Source organism: Lynx rufus, unplaced genomic scaffold, assembly GCF_022079265.1.
Source record: "Lynx rufus isolate CCGP_SWC_20201006 ecotype Redwood Valley unplaced genomic scaffold, mLynRuf1.p SCAF_16, whole genome shotgun sequence".
Classification (NCBI taxonomy): Eukaryota; Metazoa; Chordata; class Mammalia; order Carnivora; family Felidae; genus Lynx; species Lynx rufus.
This window is the reverse complement of record NW_025814830.1, coordinates 11,364,589-11,380,512: the sequence shown is the minus strand read 5'-3', so window position 1 is coordinate 11,380,512 and position 15,924 is coordinate 11,364,589. Positions and strand designations below refer to the sequence as shown.

General features: G+C 54.7%; 1 protein-coding gene across 1 annotated transcript; it reads right to left on the bottom strand.

Moving 5' to 3' along the window:
• Positions 1 to 58: 58 nt before the first annotated feature.
• On the bottom strand, positions 59 to 15,827 carry MAP4K1 (mitogen-activated protein kinase kinase kinase kinase 1). The gene is made up of 31 exons (XM_047078113.1): positions 15,635 to 15,827; positions 15,411 to 15,468; positions 15,201 to 15,291; positions 14,418 to 14,482; positions 12,843 to 12,898; positions 12,706 to 12,753; positions 12,478 to 12,520; positions 12,315 to 12,387; positions 11,567 to 11,698; positions 11,082 to 11,144; positions 10,893 to 10,974; positions 10,356 to 10,472; positions 10,031 to 10,109; positions 9,453 to 9,511; positions 9,333 to 9,376; positions 9,208 to 9,252; positions 8,523 to 8,565; positions 7,684 to 7,846; positions 7,504 to 7,586; positions 7,026 to 7,110; positions 5,744 to 5,820; positions 5,594 to 5,654; positions 4,681 to 4,789; positions 4,537 to 4,595; positions 4,237 to 4,340; positions 3,509 to 3,683; positions 3,175 to 3,237; positions 2,893 to 2,982; positions 2,739 to 2,809; positions 2,024 to 2,079; positions 59 to 239 (listed from the first exon to the last, which is right to left on the bottom strand). Exons 1-31 carry the CDS (start codon positions 15,731 to 15,733, stop codon positions 170 to 172), a joined length of 2,463 nt encoding a protein of 820 aa, XP_046934069.1. The 5' UTR covers positions 15,734 to 15,827; the 3' UTR covers positions 59 to 169.
• Positions 15,828 to 15,924: the final 97 nt, after the last annotated feature.

Genomic DNA, 15,924 nt, shown 5'->3' with positions numbered 1-15,924 from the left:
GGGTGGGCATCCGGGAATCTGCCCTCCCCTTCCCCCCTTGAAGAACAAGATGACAGCAGAGGTTGGAGCCATGTTTATTGGGAGACAAGTGCATGTCATGATCACTAATGTATGTCCGTTGGGGAGTGGGGTGCAGGGACTGGTTCCTAACACCCCCCCCCCCAGAGACTCATTCCTGGATGTAGAGGTTGCTGGGGGCAGTGGGATCATCTGCTGGGCGTGTCTCCACCACCACAGGCCTGGGGAAGGAGGAGAGAAGTCAGTTCATTCATTCATTCATTCATTCACAAAGGAGTTAATAGAGGCTGTGCCAGCACAGTTCTGGACTCTTGCAGTGATGTGCAGAGACAGTCTCTGCCCTTGAGGAGGCCAAAACGAAGACCAGCATGAATCAGTGAATAACATGACTGCAAACCACTCATGTAACAGAACACATTGCATGGAAACCTGTCCCAAAGGGCTGGCCAGCGTGCCCCGAAGAATAGCGGGTGGAGCCTGAAAGAGGCTCAGGAGGGAGGGAACTTGGTGAAAAGTCAGGGAAAGGTGTTCTGGACAGAGAGAACAGCCTATGCAAAGGCTTTGAGGTGGGGGAGAGCTTGGGGCTTGGCTGCAGAAGTCAAAGTCTTGTGCGCTGTGGCCAGGACGGGGTATTTATCTTGTATTTATCTTGTGGCCAGGATTTGGTATTTAACGGGAGAGTTTAAATGGGGAGAGTGACACAATCGGATTTAGATTTTAGAAGACCGCTCTGGTATGTCAAAAGGCTGCAAGAGATCCTTGAAGGGGCTCTCACTGGCTAAATCTGGGAGTTCTCGTACCTCGAAATTAATAATCATGATACTAATATAGATTGTAACCCACAGAATAAAATGGAAATCCAGGAGACTGTGCTGAAATACACACACACATACATACATACGTGGTAGAGAAAGGACCGTTTCCCCCACAGTAGCATGCCAACTAATGAGTGCAGAAATAGGAAATCACCACTGGGTAACTATCCTAAAAATACATTCAGGCAAAAATCAATAATAGATACTAAAAGCCGTGAGTAAAAGTCTGATAGAAACAGTATAATTACACAGTCTCAGCAAATCACCGCAAAAGATACTTTTTTTTTAGCGCAAAAGTAACTTATAGTGGAGAAACTGGACTCACCCCACCTTCCCCAAATGTTCAAAGATGGCATGACCAGTCCTGGGACAAACTGACATGATATGATGGACTGATGACCCGCTGTCACTTCTGCGGTACCCCTGCCCCCACAATGCTTAACCTGGAAACCTCAAACCCAACTGAGGGACATTCTGGAAAACAACCTTCCTGTACTCTTCGAAAGTATCAAGGTCACGAAAAACAAAGAAAACCTGAAGAACTGTTCCAGGCTAAAGACTAAAGAAACACCACTCTTAAATGCAACCCATCATTTTGAATTGTCTCCAGGACCAGAAAAAAAAAAGTATTATTTTTTAGTTATAAAGAGTATCATTGGGCTAACCGGTGAGACCGGGTATGTGGGTTAGAAGGTAGCGATGTCTTGCGGTTATTTTCTTGATTTTGACAGCTGCACTGTGGTCTGTAAGAATATGTCTTTGCTTGGACTTAGGAAACAGTTCACACCCAAATAGAAAAAAAAATGACACATATACAAAAGAGGATAAAATATACGTGATAAAAACAAAGCACACACACACACAAAGAAAAACAAAAACAAAAACCAACCAAAAAGTTAACATCTGAGGAACTGGATGAATGAAGGGGATACAAGAATTTTTAAATTTCTTTTTGCAACTTCTCTGTGAGTCTAAAGTTATGTCAAACTAAAAAGTGAAAATTAAAATTAAAAAAATAAAAATGTCCCCTTGGCTGCTGTGTGGGGAATAAGGCACAGAGATAGAAGCAGGGAGACCAAGAGAGAGAACGTCCAGGCCAAAGATACAGGTGGCTAGAGAGACCTCAAGACACCTCTCCAAATTGGAAGCCCCCCTCCCCAGTTCCGTGTTCCCCTTCCTTAAGTCCATACCTGGGGGAGCCAAGAAGACGGAAGGTGAGGGTGGGGTCTCTCAGCTCCTGCAACAGCTGGGGGAAAAGTGTGTGTTTCAGTATCTAGAAGACTCTCCCCCTTTCCCTTAAAGGGAACGGGGGTGGGGGAGAGGTCTCTAAACTTTTAGTCTTAGATCCAGAAATAATTCTAGTCAACGTCATTCACCAGCTGTGTGACCCCCCAAGCAAGTTACTTTTCCTCTCTGTGCCTCAGGTTACTAACCTGTGAAGTCACAGGACCTTCCTCATATGTGATGGTGAAGATTAAATACAAACACATATGGGCAGCATCTGACACATCTATGAGCTAAGGACCATTTTTCACTCCATTTTCCAGATGGGGAAAGTAATGCATGGGAATGTTAAGTCATTTGCTTGAGGCCAATCAGCTGGTTCCAACCCAGCCCGTCTGTTCATGTTCTTAACCACCCACATCTCTCTCTAGTGACCCCCATTTTATAGTTGGAGACTGAGGTTCAGAGAGAGTAGACTCTCTCGCACAAGATCCCCCAGTGGCCTGGAATGAGCTCTAGACCCAAGAGACCCTGGGGTATAGAAGGGGACCCGGCTGAACTGAGACTGGAGGAAGCTTCTAGTCAGGGCTTCCCACCCTGACTCAATTCTCCTGATCCATCTGATGAACTGGATGCCTGATGGGGAAGGAGCGGAGTTGTGGGCATTGGGATGAAGCTTACCTGGTCTGAGCCTGGAGCCCACACCTGCACTCCATGCTTCCAAAAGGCCTGGAGCCGGCCCCCGACCATAGCTGGGAGACAAGCGGTGCCTGTTACGCTTGGGTATCACTGAGCCTCCATTCTGGACCGGGGGCCCTCCCATCCCTGCACGTACCCACGGCCTCTACTGCTTCAGTCATAGGGATCTCTGGAGTTCGAAGTCCCCGGACTGGGTCCCCCTCCGGAGTCACCAGCTTCAGAGACCCTAGAAGAGGGCAGAGAGAGGGCTATAAGAGTGAGGCTCAGAAGGATGCTGAGAGACTGTACAATAAATTCACTGAGAAGCAAAGCAGGACAAGGGCAAGGCCCGGAGGGGCTCAGCATTTCTGAGAAGCACAGGATCTGCGAAGCCGAGATTCAGGAACAGTGGAGAAAAGACCGGGAGGAGGGTCCTTACCGTCCATCAACACCATCACCTTGTCTTCCTCTACCTGGGTCACCTGCACCGGTCCCCTGTGCTCTGTTTGACAGGCAGAGGTTCAAAGACCAATTCCCCCTGCTTCTGCCTTCCTCCGCTAGGCACCCTCTCCATTCCCAAGCTAAACCCCGCCCATCACAGCGGTCCCGACGGGTCCTCAATCTCACCGGCTGTATGCATCCACCGCTCTCCCCTCGCCCCAGCTGCAATCCCTTTCCCAGTTACCCCAGTTACATCGCAGGCTAAGCACAGCCCAGCCGCCCAGCCCACCCCCTCCCAGCAGCCCCGCCCCCAGCGAGCCTGCCCCACCCACCTGTGCTCATCTCGCCCAGCCAGCAGGAGAGCGCGCCGAAGCGCACGGTGTGGAAGAGCACCGAGTTCGCCGGCCGCCCCGGGCTCACGCCGATGCAGACGGCGGGCAGCTCGGAGCCCGGCCCGGTCAGTAGCGCGAACACTGGAAGGGGCGTCGGTAGCGGGAACAGCACCTGCTGCAGGCCGCACAGGGAGGGGCGGGCTCAGAGTCGTGGGGCGGGGCCTGAGAGGGGAGGGGCCTGGGAGGAGAGCCTGCAGGGAGCTTCCCAAGTATATTTCCTGGGCCCTCGGTTTTGGGGGATGGCACCTAGAAACTTCAGGGGGTAAGGCCCCAGAGGCGTGAGGTGATGCCTCCTTAGAAATGGGTGGATGTGGCTCAAAGTCGGCGTGCCTTGTTTGGAGCGTGCCGCCTTAATGACAGCGAGGCGGGGTCCCCGGAGGGGCGTGACCTCATAGGCAGCAAAGTCTCCTTAGAGTCAAAGGATCTCAGTGGGGTCCCCTTAGAGACCCGAGGAATGGGGCATACGGCCTGAAGGATAATTAGGCTGGAGTGAGAGGAGGAGCTTAAGGATCCGGAAGCTCTCAGAAGGGGGAGCCTCTGGCGCCGACCACAGGTGGGCGGGGCCTCGGGTAGAAGCCGGGCTTCATGAAACTCTCAGCAGAAGCGTAACAAGTGGAAGGCCCTAGCATGCAACCTCGCAGAGTCCCCAGCCTCGACAGCCCCCCTACCCGGACCAGCAGGAACTTGTTCATGGGCTGGTACCACTGAAGCAGGACCACGGACGTCTCCAGTGCGCCGCACAGGAACGGGCCCCCCGAGTTCGCACCCTCCGCTGTGGGAGATGGGTAAGGATGGGTTAGGGTCAATCTTCCCCCCCCTCCACCCCCCCCCAAAGGGCACACAACTTCCCCGGGCTGTTGACAGCCTGCCTCAACAATGTAACCCCCTTGGATAGATGCAGTCCCCGCCCCGCCACGCCCCCTTTCCTCACGTTCCCCTCACCCCACCCCGTCAGGATTCTCTCTCACCCACGCAGCAAGCCCGGCACCCTTTGGTGTCCTGGATCTTGGTGGAGACCATATTCTTCCTGCAGGAGAAAGCAGGTGTAAATGCGGAGGGACGGCAGGAAGGGGGGATTGCGGGGGGCCTGTGGCGCCACTGGGGGCTGGTACCTTGCCAGTAGCCGGTGGGGGCTCATGTGAGCGATGGGGCTTCCCGCTCTGGTCTCCTTGCGCTCCAGCAGGCCCAGGATGCTATGAGAATACAGGTGGGGGGTCTTTCCTACAGCGTATGTGTGTGTAAGGGGAAGCAGGCAGTTAACGGACACCAGACACAGCCACCTTTCTCTGTCCCTTCTCTTGGCCCTATCCCTTTGAAACTCCCAAGGCTTCAAGTCTCAAACACTTTTATTTCTTCATTTTCCACTCAACATATTGTAAATGTCCACCTTAGGCCAGGTCCTGTGCTTGGCTCTGGTGAACAGTGGTGAGGAAAACGAGTATGTTCCCTAGCCTCCCGTGCTGGTAGCCACAGGAGAAACTATGGACACTTAGCCAGCCAGGTGAAGGTGCACATGCTACTAAATTTAAGAAGAAACCGATCTAGAAATTCTCTTGAAGTCTGTCATCACAGATGTGATATTAACTAACTCATGAAGCCTATTTGGCTTGGTGTTTCCCCGTCAATTAGAAATTCTAATTCTTTTACGCAAAATGTTTATAAACCAGTTAACACAAAATTGTAACCTCTATCTACTCCCTCACTCTATTTCACAAAAGTGTGGGATAAGTTTCAACTCTCATCTAAACGTCAAAGAAATGTAAAGACTTACTGTAGACCTTACCTCAAAACTGACTTGAGGTGGGACTACTGTGAACCCCATTTTATGGGTAGGGAAACTGAGGCCCAGGGAGCAAGTCCCACAGTGAAAAAGTGGGCTGAGATTTTTAACCGCGGGCTCTGTGAAGGGGGAGCCTACGTTTTTGTTTGTTTTATTTTGTTTTCAGCTGTGCCCATCTACCTCCCAACCCCTTCTCGACCCCTTAACTTCTGACCCCACTCCCCCCACCTGACCCACAGCCAGACCTGAGAGGGACATGAGGACATTGTTGATGGAGTACACCCAGGTAGTCCGGCTAGGAAAGAGCTGCAGAGAACGAGGCAGATGGCTCCCATAAGACCCCAGCAACCCCCAACTCCAGCCCCTGCCCTCGGTCCCCCAGCTGCTGTCCTCACCATCTCCAGTGTGGCCTCCTGATCATTCCGGTTCAAGATGAAAATGCCTTCCTCTGCCCCCAGGAGCAGGTGCTGGTCTGTGGGGACAGACACAAGGACGCTGGAACCTGCCTCATCCTGGGGAGGGGCCTCCCAGACCCTGGCCTGACCCCAAACACTGCTAGTCTGTCCTCCAGCCCTGACGCTCAATTCTCTCTTACTCCCAGCCTCTGTCTCCCCAAATCTGAACTCAAACCCTGACCCAGTGCCAGCTCAAGCTGGTCTCATTCTTACCTACCTCTCAAGGCTGGACCTGCAAATCCTGACCCCTGTCCCCTCAACTTTGACCCCAACATGAGTCATGCTTCCCCACATAGCCTCCGAAGTTCCATCCTTCTCTTCCCCAGTCCTGACCCCCAAATGCTAATCTTGTCTCAACACTGATCCTCAAACTCGGGCCCCCTGAAATGTGGCTTTTTCTGTCCAGTGTGTCCCCCTCAAACTCTCTGTTTTTTTTTTAAATAAGTTTTAGTCATTTTTTAAAAAAGATTTTAAGTAATCTCTACACCTAACATGGGGTTTGACCTTACAATCCTGAGATCAAGGGTTGCCCACTCCCCCGACTGAGCCAGCCAGATGCCCCTAATGCTGGGTCTTTAACATTTACCCCTCACTGACCTTGTCTCCACATCTCTCATTCCCAAATCCTTTCCCTTTCTGCCTACATTCCCATCCCCCAAACTTCCGACTCCAAAATGCAGACCCCAGCCTCTGTACCGTTAACCTCCAGCTGAGGTTAAAGGGTCCAACTTATACCCCAAACTCTGACCATTCTGTTATGATATTCCTGGACCCTAAACTCTTACTTTCCTAATTTTCACCCACAAATTCATTTTCACTCTACCCGTATTTGATCCCCAAACCCCAACTGTAACCCTGGGCTCTGGTCCTGCCTCGGTTCTGCCCCCGCCCCCCATCCTATTAAGACCCTCCCCAGGGGGCGCCTGGGTGGCTCAGTCAGTTAAGCTTCTGACTCTTGATTTCAGCTCAGGTCGTGATCTCACAGTTTGTGACTTTGAGCCCTGAATCGGGCTCTCTGCTGTCAGCACAGGGCCCCCTTCAGAACCTCTGTCTCACTCTCTCTCTCTCTCTCTCTCTGCTCTTCCCCCATTCTTGCATGTGCGCGCTCTATCTCTCAAAAATAAATATTTAAAAAAAAGACCCTCCCCCACCCCTGCCTCTGTGCCTCCATTAAGGGCCCTCCCCATCCCCCTTCCTTTCCGTGACGCTCCTGAGTGCCCACCCTTGGTGGAGGGGTGTATCCAGGCAGCCGTGCTGTGGATCCGGAGGGGGCAGCCATTGAACAACTTCACGAGAAGGGCACATCCCTAGGCGGGCCACCGGGGGCAGAGCAGCAGATCCAACAAAAGGAAGGAGGGGACACGAATGTGCAGGGGTTAAGACTCTGACGCAAGAGCACCAGCATTCAAATCCTGCCTCTGCCTCCTCAAAGATTTATGACCTTGGCAAGCTATGTATCCCTCTCTGCCTCCGTCTTCCCATCTGTGACATGGGAGATGATGTCACTGCCTGTGATACCAAGCTCTATCTGTGAAGGTTTACACCACGTGTAAACATGAGATCGGGGTCTGGCACCGATCAACACCGCTCAACAAACGTCACCTAGCGTCATTGTTACTCTTCCTGTCCCCACACACCATCCCACCCCTAGGCACCCCCAGGCATCTAGAGGCGTGAGTCCTCAACACAGCTGGTCTCACCTTTCTCTTCATCTTTTCCTTCTTGGGGGGCAACAATGGGGGCTGACCAGGGTCCCGGGGGGTTGGGTTCCAGAGTGAGGGTTCTGAGACAGGGTGGGAGAAAATCAGTCCCCAAAGCGCCCCCCTCCCCTGCCCAACCCATACCCCCTGCCCACCTCCTGCCCCAGCCTGCCCCATTACCTGAATGGGCAGTTAGGTGGGGGCTTCGGGTGGCTGGGGGAGGCCCGAGATGGGGGGTGCGTGGGGGAGGCCCACTGGCACACCGGACCAGCACCCCGGGGCTCAGTTGCCCATCATCCCCAGTGCCCCCGGGACCCTCATCTGATGAAGAACGGAACTTGGGCTATGGAGATGGAGAAGACGTGTGGGGAAATACATTAGATCCCAACCCTGCCTCTGCCAGAGCTGACATTGTTCATGGCTCTGAGCCCTCAATGTCCCACTATCATTCCAGGCATCAACCCTGACGCCCACAACACCCTCCACCAACTAAAGAGTTAATGCCAGGGGCGGCTGGGTGGCTCATCAGTTAAGCTTCCCACTTTGGCTCAGGTCATGATCTCCAGGTCCCAGGTCATAGTCTCCAGGTCCTATCAGTTTGAGCCTTACATTGGACTCTGGGCTGACAGTTCAGAGCCTGCTTTGGATTCTGTGTCTCCCTCTCTATCTGCCCCTCCCCCGCTTGCTCGTGCACTCTCTCTCAAAAATGAATAAACATTAAAAAAAAAAAAAAACAACAAAAACCACAACTAAAGGGCTAATGCCAGATAGCTTAGTCCTGGGACCAGTGTCCCTCTGGCTAAATACTTTGAATTCCCATCCTGAGGTGCAAGGATGCTCCTTCCCGACTACAGTGTGTTCATCATCCTGGTCTCCCAGACTTCAAGGGACCTAGTGCCCCAGACTCCAGCCTTAGAGTGCCCAGTATCCCAGCCTCTAGGGACCCTGGCCTCCTGGTCCCCAGCCCCCAGCCTCAGCCCCCGCCCCCGGCCCCCAGCTCCGTTGGCGCAAGGCCTTACCTTGGGAGGCAGTGGAGGAGGTATGTCATCTGCAGGGGTGGGGCTGGAACACAAAGATTGGGGAAGCAGGCACAGGTGTCGGTAACAAGGACTGGGGGCAGATGGGAGTGGTTTGGGGCTGGAGGTCTGAGAACGAGAGGGTGGGGGTGACTCGGTCTGGGCTGGAGCTGACTATTACGGCTGTTAGCATAGCCGTGAGGACACTGGCAACCGCAACACCGGCTATCGAGTGGGGACAACGCGTCAAGCCTGAATCTTCACAGCCACCTCGTGATGCAGATCATATGAGCTCCTGGGGGCCAGGTTCTCACTTGGTGCTGGGCTCTGCCCATGAGCCCACTGCAGAGGAGATGCATAGAACGGATGGGTGGGCGAGAGGCGGACCCAGGCCTGGGGGCTGGGCTGACTGCAGGCACTGAGGTTGGGGTCTGGAGTTCAGGGAAATTTCCAGGGGGGAAGATGCGGGTGAAGGCTGGGCTTTGAGGGTTAGGGCTGTGGCGGAAAGTCTGGGGCCAGAGCAACATCTGGGAGCTGAGGGCCGGAGGCCCCGGGCTCAGCGCGGGTGCGGCTGGAGGAGGAAGGAGAGTGGGGGCGGAGGCTGGGGTCCGGACGGAAGGGACATGGTGGCTGTAGGAAGGTGAGGGTGGGTGAGGGCCAGTGGGGCTGGGGGCCACGCCTCTCTTACATGTCCACGTCGTCGTAGTCATCGTCTGACTCTGACGGCTGCCTCCTGAGGAGTGACAGGCGTGACCCTCAGGCGGCTCCCTCACATATCCCAGCCCCCTCCCCTCCACACCGAGGGTCCCTGACCTAGGGCTGCTGCTCCTGAAGTCTCCAGGGGGCTGTAAGTGGGCCTGTGGGATAGTAAAGGGTCAGCAGTGCCTGGCGGAAGGGGAGGGCATCTGAGGTGAGCGGGGGGAGGCACCTCACCGTGTGGGCCGTGGGTCTGGACTCCATTCCTCTGAGCTTCCGGAACTGCATGTGCCGCCCTGGAAGGGAGGAGGGTAACACAGTGAGCTGAGGAGATGGAGCTGAGAAAAGGGTAGAATTTGGGGGTTGAGGTCAGGATCTTAGGACTGGCGCTGTCCCTTGGTCGGGTGGGGGAAATCTTGGTTTACAGGATCTCATTTGGGGGCCAGGGTTTGGGACCAGAGAGATGGGGCTCAAAGTTATCCAGTGCTTGCTTTCAGCTTCCACTTGGGTCGTGGGGATCGGACAGAGATTTCTGAGGGCTCTTGGGGGGGGTCCTTGTGTTATGAGAAGTCTCATAGAGTCTCTACAGTCATTTTGTAGCTCAGCTGGTGATGAGGTTTTCTGGAGTCTCTTGCGGGGTCAGATAGCGATAAGGGTCTCTGAGGGTCTGTGTGGAAATGACGAGGGTCTCCGGGGTCTATCATGAGATCAGATGGTGGCGATGAGGGTCTCTGGCAGGATCACAGAGGGTAGAATGGTTCTCTTGGATCCGTTATCGGGTCAAGTAACCCCAAGCTTAAGGCGTCTCTACTTACGACAGCAATCAGCATCTGGGATCCCTAGAGAGCTGGATCGGTGAGTGGACCTGATCCTCCGGGGGACGGCAGGGGGCACCTGGGCAGAGTGGCAGCTGCATCAGGACCGTGGCCCTCCCCCAGACACCCCTACCACCCTGCGGGCCCAGCCAGGAGCCTCTGGCTCTCCCATAGCCCTCTGTGCCCCCAGCCCTGTGCCCAGCTCCCCATCCCTCCTCCCCCTTTTCCTTCTAAGAGAGGCCTCAGGAAAGCACTCCAGGCCCGGGGCCCAGCCTAAGCAAAGGCTGGGAGGTTCCAAGGCTTTTGTCAGCCGGGGCGCCCTCACCTCAGGCTCCTCATCTTCGATCTCGACAACTGGGGTCCCCTTCCCTGGATTCCTCAGTTTGTCAAGAAGATCTAGGATCAGGCTTCTGTTTAGCCTGGGCTGGGACACCAGTTGATGCTGGAGAGGGGGAGGACGGTGTCAGCAGACAGAAGGCTGGTATTGGGGAGAGGCTGGGACACGGGCTCAAGAACCTAAGGTAATCTGGGGGGGGGGCAACTAAGGAAGAAGGCAGGGAACTCTGGGAAACCGAGGCTGGGGGATTTTGAGGGGTTGGAAAGGATTAGAAGAGTCTAGGGTTCCCAGCAGGGGCCCTTGGAGAATCTCACAGGTACCTTAGCGGGGGAAAGGGGTCCCCGTTGAATTCCAGAGTATACCCAGGACTGGGTCTGGAGGCCCTTGGGAATCTGTGAGTTTTAGCAACTCAGGGTATCTTGGCAAAAGGTCTAGGGTACATTTTGGAGAGTTTTGGAGAGGTCCTGGGGAATTCTGGGGGGTGAGTTTGGGAAGAGCTTTTCAGGGAAGGGAGGGGAAGTTTACACTGAGCATCTTGGTGGCACCGGGTCGTTTCTTGGGGTTCTTAGTGAGGGTGACTTTGACAAAGTTGTGGAAGGCAGCCGACCTTAGGAGGAAGAAGTTCTGGGGTGAGGAAACCAGAGACTCTCCCATCAGACCGTGGTTTCTGGCTCTGCCCTCCCTGGCCCTCCCTCACCCTCTCCCCTCTCCTACCATTTGCCTTTTTCTTTTAGCCTGGGGGGCTGGTAACCACTCTTCGACATGAGGAAGAGAACTCTGGAAGAGTAAGGAGAGGACACAGTGTTCAGACTCTCAATGACTCGAGGGGTCCCCCAAAGCACGGGGGTCACCAGGGAGCAAAGCAAGGGACAGAACAAGAACAAGGTTTAGGTTTTACAGTGCACTGGGATGTCCCTTCCAGGGGACTCTGCTGATCACAGGACAGAACTACCGCAGTTATGAAGAGAGGCTCGGGGAATCCCTGCTGCGGGGGTGGAGGGCTGAAGGGGGTGGAGCCCTCCCGGTGTGGAGGGCTGAAGGAAAGGCTTTCTGGGTTGAGAGGCTCCTTGGGGGTCTGAGATGGAGCTCGGAGGAAGGGGTGTCCCCTGTAGGGGGCCTTGGTGTGGGGCAGCAGGCTGGGGGATGGCACTCAGGGTCAGGGCAGGGCGGTGCCTCTGGGCCCAGGGGGACTTGCCTACCTGAGAGGGTGCACGTCAAAGAGCGGTGGCTGTAGCTCGGCTAGTTCAATGGCAGTGATGCCCAGGGACCAGACGTCACACAGCTCGTTATATCCCCCCTTCAGGGCCACGGCTGCCACTTCGGGAGCCATCCTGGGGGCAGAGACCCTCAGAAAGCCAGCAGTGACACAAGGCGGGGAAGGGGAATACTCCTTGGTATGGGGGTGGGTGCGGGAGAGAGACAGAGAAGGAGAATGGGGCATGGAGAGAACCAGATGCAGAAAGAAACATCAAGGTGAAGAGACAAACAGAAATAGAGACACAAAAAAGTCAAGACAGAAGGATCAGAATAAAAACCAATACAAAGAGGGGCGCCTGGGTGGCTCAGTCAGCTAAGCGACCGACTTCAGCTCAGGTCACGATCTCATGGTTCACGGGTCTGGGTTCGAGCCCCGCGTCTGGCTCTGCGCTGACAGCTCAGAGCCTGGAGCCTGCTTCCGATCCTGTGTCTCCTTCTCTCTCTGCCCCTCCCCTGCTCATGCTTTCTCTCTTTCTCCCTCTCTCAAAAGTAAATAAAAACATTTTTTAAAATTAATACCAAGAGACCTAAGTAAATGTAAAACTCGAGAGAGAGCCAAAAAGAAAACAGAATGTTCAACAGAAAAAGGCAGAGTCAGGGAAAGGGGCCGGGAAGGAGATTCCCAGTGATCCAGGTGAGGAAAACCACTGCCCCCACTCCATCCCCAGCTACCCGCCAGGCATCCCTCACCAGTAGGGCGTCCCAATGAAAGAGAGGCGTCGGGCCAGTGTTGCCCCAATCTGGGCCGAGATACCAAAGTCAGCTGGAGGCAGAGAGAGACATGGTGACCTGGGGTCCCCTATCCCCTTGGTCCCCAGCCAGACTCCCCCCAACCCCCACCAATCACACTCACCCAGTCTGACTTCCCCAGCATCATTGATGAGGATGTTGGCTCCCTGGGGGGGGGGGGGGAGGAGGGAAATTAGAGGCTGTTGGAGACACACCCCCCCCCAACCCATACTGCCTCCATCCCCTGGCCCTTCCCAACTGCCCAGCTCAACACCACCCTGAGCCCGCCAAACACCACTTCCGTCTCCTGGGCCCCCCACCCACCAAGGCCACTTTTCCGCCCCTAGACTACCTTGATGTCCCGGTGTATCTTCTTCTGTGAGTGCAGATAGGCAAGTCCCTGGGGAAGAGAGTGGACACGGGGGCTGTGAGAGTCCGGGGGCTGGAACAGGGCCCAACCCGACCCAGGCCCATCAGACTTCTCCTCACCTGGAGCACTTCCCGGCAGACATAGCTAATCTGGAGCTCTGACAGGGGGCCTGTCACTGCAAACATCACACCCGTGGCGTTGGGTGGGAACCAGGACACCTGGGAGCCCCTGGCCCCCACCCACACTGGCTGAGATGATGCCACGTGGGGAGGGAAAGCGTGTAGGATAAGTGGGAGGGGGAGATAGAGGGACGTCCCCGGGCAACGCAGGGAACATGAGGCTGGAGGGAGACAGATTCATTAAACAGATATTTACTGTGTCTACTGGGTACCAGGCACTGTGTTGGGGCACTGGGGAGACAGCTGTGGACAAGAGACAGACATCCCTGCCCTTGTGGTGAGAACATTCCGGGGAGACAACAAACAAACAAGACGAGTAAAACATAGCACATGAGATGCTAATAAATCATAAGAAAAAAAATAAAGCAAGAAAGAACAACAGGAAATATGTGTGGGAAGGGGTATGACATTTTACAGGGTGGTCGGTGAAGTCTACTCTACTCTGAGAAGGTGACGGGGTGTAGACGTGATCAGTCCAGCTTGGAGGGGAACAGGAGAGCAGGTGCAAAGGCGTAGGGGTGGGAGAATGCCTGGTGGGTTTGGAAAGCAGCAAGTGGGTGGAGCAGAGTGGGGGAGGGAGAGAAGTGGTAGGAGGCGAAGTCTGGCAGCTTGGGTGCAGGTGGGGGTCACACGGGGGAGCTTGGGCTTCTCTTTGGAGGGAAATGAAAGCCCAGGGGGGGGCTCTGAGCAGGGGGTGATGTGACTTTGCAAAATGAGGAAAGGCAGAGGGACACAGACACACACACACACACACACACACACACACACACACACAGAATGAGACAGAGAAACAGGAACAGATCCAAACTGAGATCGAAAAACATGAAGAAAGACGTTCTGAGAAACATAGAAACACAGAGGGGACAACAGGGAGACAACAGACAGAAGTAGTCGGAGACCAGGTTCAGCGGACTGGCTGTGTGGGCCACTTCCTCTCTGAGGGTCTCAGTTTCCCCCCTCCTTGATGACTTCTTAATGAATTTCTTCCTTTGCTAACATTTAAGATCTTGGGTTCAAAGGAGACAGAAAGATGACCAAAGACAGTGGTGGCCATCAGAAATTGAGAGGCGATCAGAGACCCACGCCCCCTGCTACCCTCAAGTTTTCCAAAAGAGTGAAATGCAGGTTGAGAGAGAGAATCAGGAATTCAGTCACTCAGCCAACGAAAATGTGGACCATACGATGGGCCAAAAATGCAGAAATATTCAAACACCGCCACAGACACATTGGTGAGAAAATGCAGACGGGGGAAGATGGGAGGGGAAAGCAGAGGGGATCACTGCATGCAGAAGGACTGGGGCTGGACTGTCAAGTCCTGGAGGACAGGGTCCAGGGCCCACTTGGTCACTACAGCATCCCTAGCACCAACCAGGCCAGGCCCCAGGCCCAGAGTGGGGCTCAGTGCGGGAAATGTGGACCAGAAAGACAGTCCCAGGAGACACAACCCCAGAGACACAGGAGGGATGGACGGGGCGGGCCGGGGGGGGGGATGAACCCCCTTGCCCTTCCTCTCACCTTGGTAGATGTCCTGGAGAGAACCAGCCCCACAGAATTCCATGCATATCCAGAACTTCTGCAGCCTACGACAATTCAGGAGTAATAATAACGGCAGTAATAAGTCATTATCGTAGGACAGCCCGGCTCACTGTCTGTTTTGTTCCAATTCAACAAAAACTTTAACGTAACAGCTGTCATCCACCTCGCCCACCAGAGTGAGATCATTCCACTTCCATTTTACAGGTGGGCAAGTTGAGGCTCTGAGAGAAAATGTATGTTCAGGGTCAACAGGACTCAAACCCACATCTTTGGACTCCTAACCCCGGAGGACTCCTAACTCTGCTGTCCCATGCTAACCCAGGAGACAGGGCAGATATCTCCCAGGTTGCGCAGGTTAAGGGGGGGATAGAGGGGCCCAGGGTGTCAGGTCTGGGGGACAGAGGTCATCACTAGGACATCAGGGATATTAATTTAGGGGTCAGGGGATTTAGGGAATTAAAGGAGCAGAGAGTGGAACCGGGGGACCTGGAAGACAGGATGATGAAAGATTAGTTTTAAGGGGCCTTGTTTTCAGGTTTGGTTACTATGAAAGGACCACTGTCGGGGATCCCCGCTCAGAAATGGGCGTCCTGAATTGCAGAGCACATTGGAGAATGCTCTGGTCAGAAAAGTGGGACTTCAGACTGGGGATCAAGTTGGGGGGGCAGTTTAAAAACAGGGTCCAGGATTGGAGGTCAGGAATGGGGATTCCAGGCTAGGGGCCGGGGAGGGGGGTCCCAGGGCAGGTTTGAGGCTCATCACCAGAGATAACTCCCATGGTAGGCCACGATGTTGGCATGCCGGCAAGTTTTCAAGATGAGGATTTCCTTCTGAAGTGTGGAAACATCATCGTCTGTGAGGAGGGACAGGAAAGAAAAGGCCGCTGCAGGGGAGGAATATGGGGGAGGCAATACCGTGTCCCAAGAGGAGGGGAAGGGGTGTGGGGAAGGAGCTGCCGTCTCCTCTTCTCACCAGGCTCCATCTTCACCATCTTCACTGCCACCAGGTCCCCCGTCACCTTGTCTCGAGCCTTGTAAAGGGGAAGTTGGCAGTCAGGCAGGCTCCATTCGCCCGAGTTCCTTCTCAGCATCCCTGACCAAAGCCAAGGACTGGGACCCTCTCTCATCCCCTTCCCTTCTTGGGCCTCATCCCAAAGTCTCACTGGTTTGAGGGTGATGGAGGAGGGGTGTCCTCACCTTGAAGACTTCTCCATAGGTGCCACCACCGAGCCGCTGCAGCAGGTCATAGTGGTCCCGGGGATCCCTATTAAAGATGTCGGGGTCCACGAGGTCCATCCCTGGGGGCTGGAGCTGGGCCCGCGCCCAGGGGCCAGCAGGGCCTCAGGGCTCGAGTGTGGCACCTCCCTCCCTCCCCACAAGTCCTGCGTCCTGCACCCGCCTTGCTTTGCCTCCACCGGCTGTGGCCTCCCCCCTCCCCACTCTCGCTTCCTGCCCCAGCACAGGGCTGTGCCCTGCACAACGCTGTG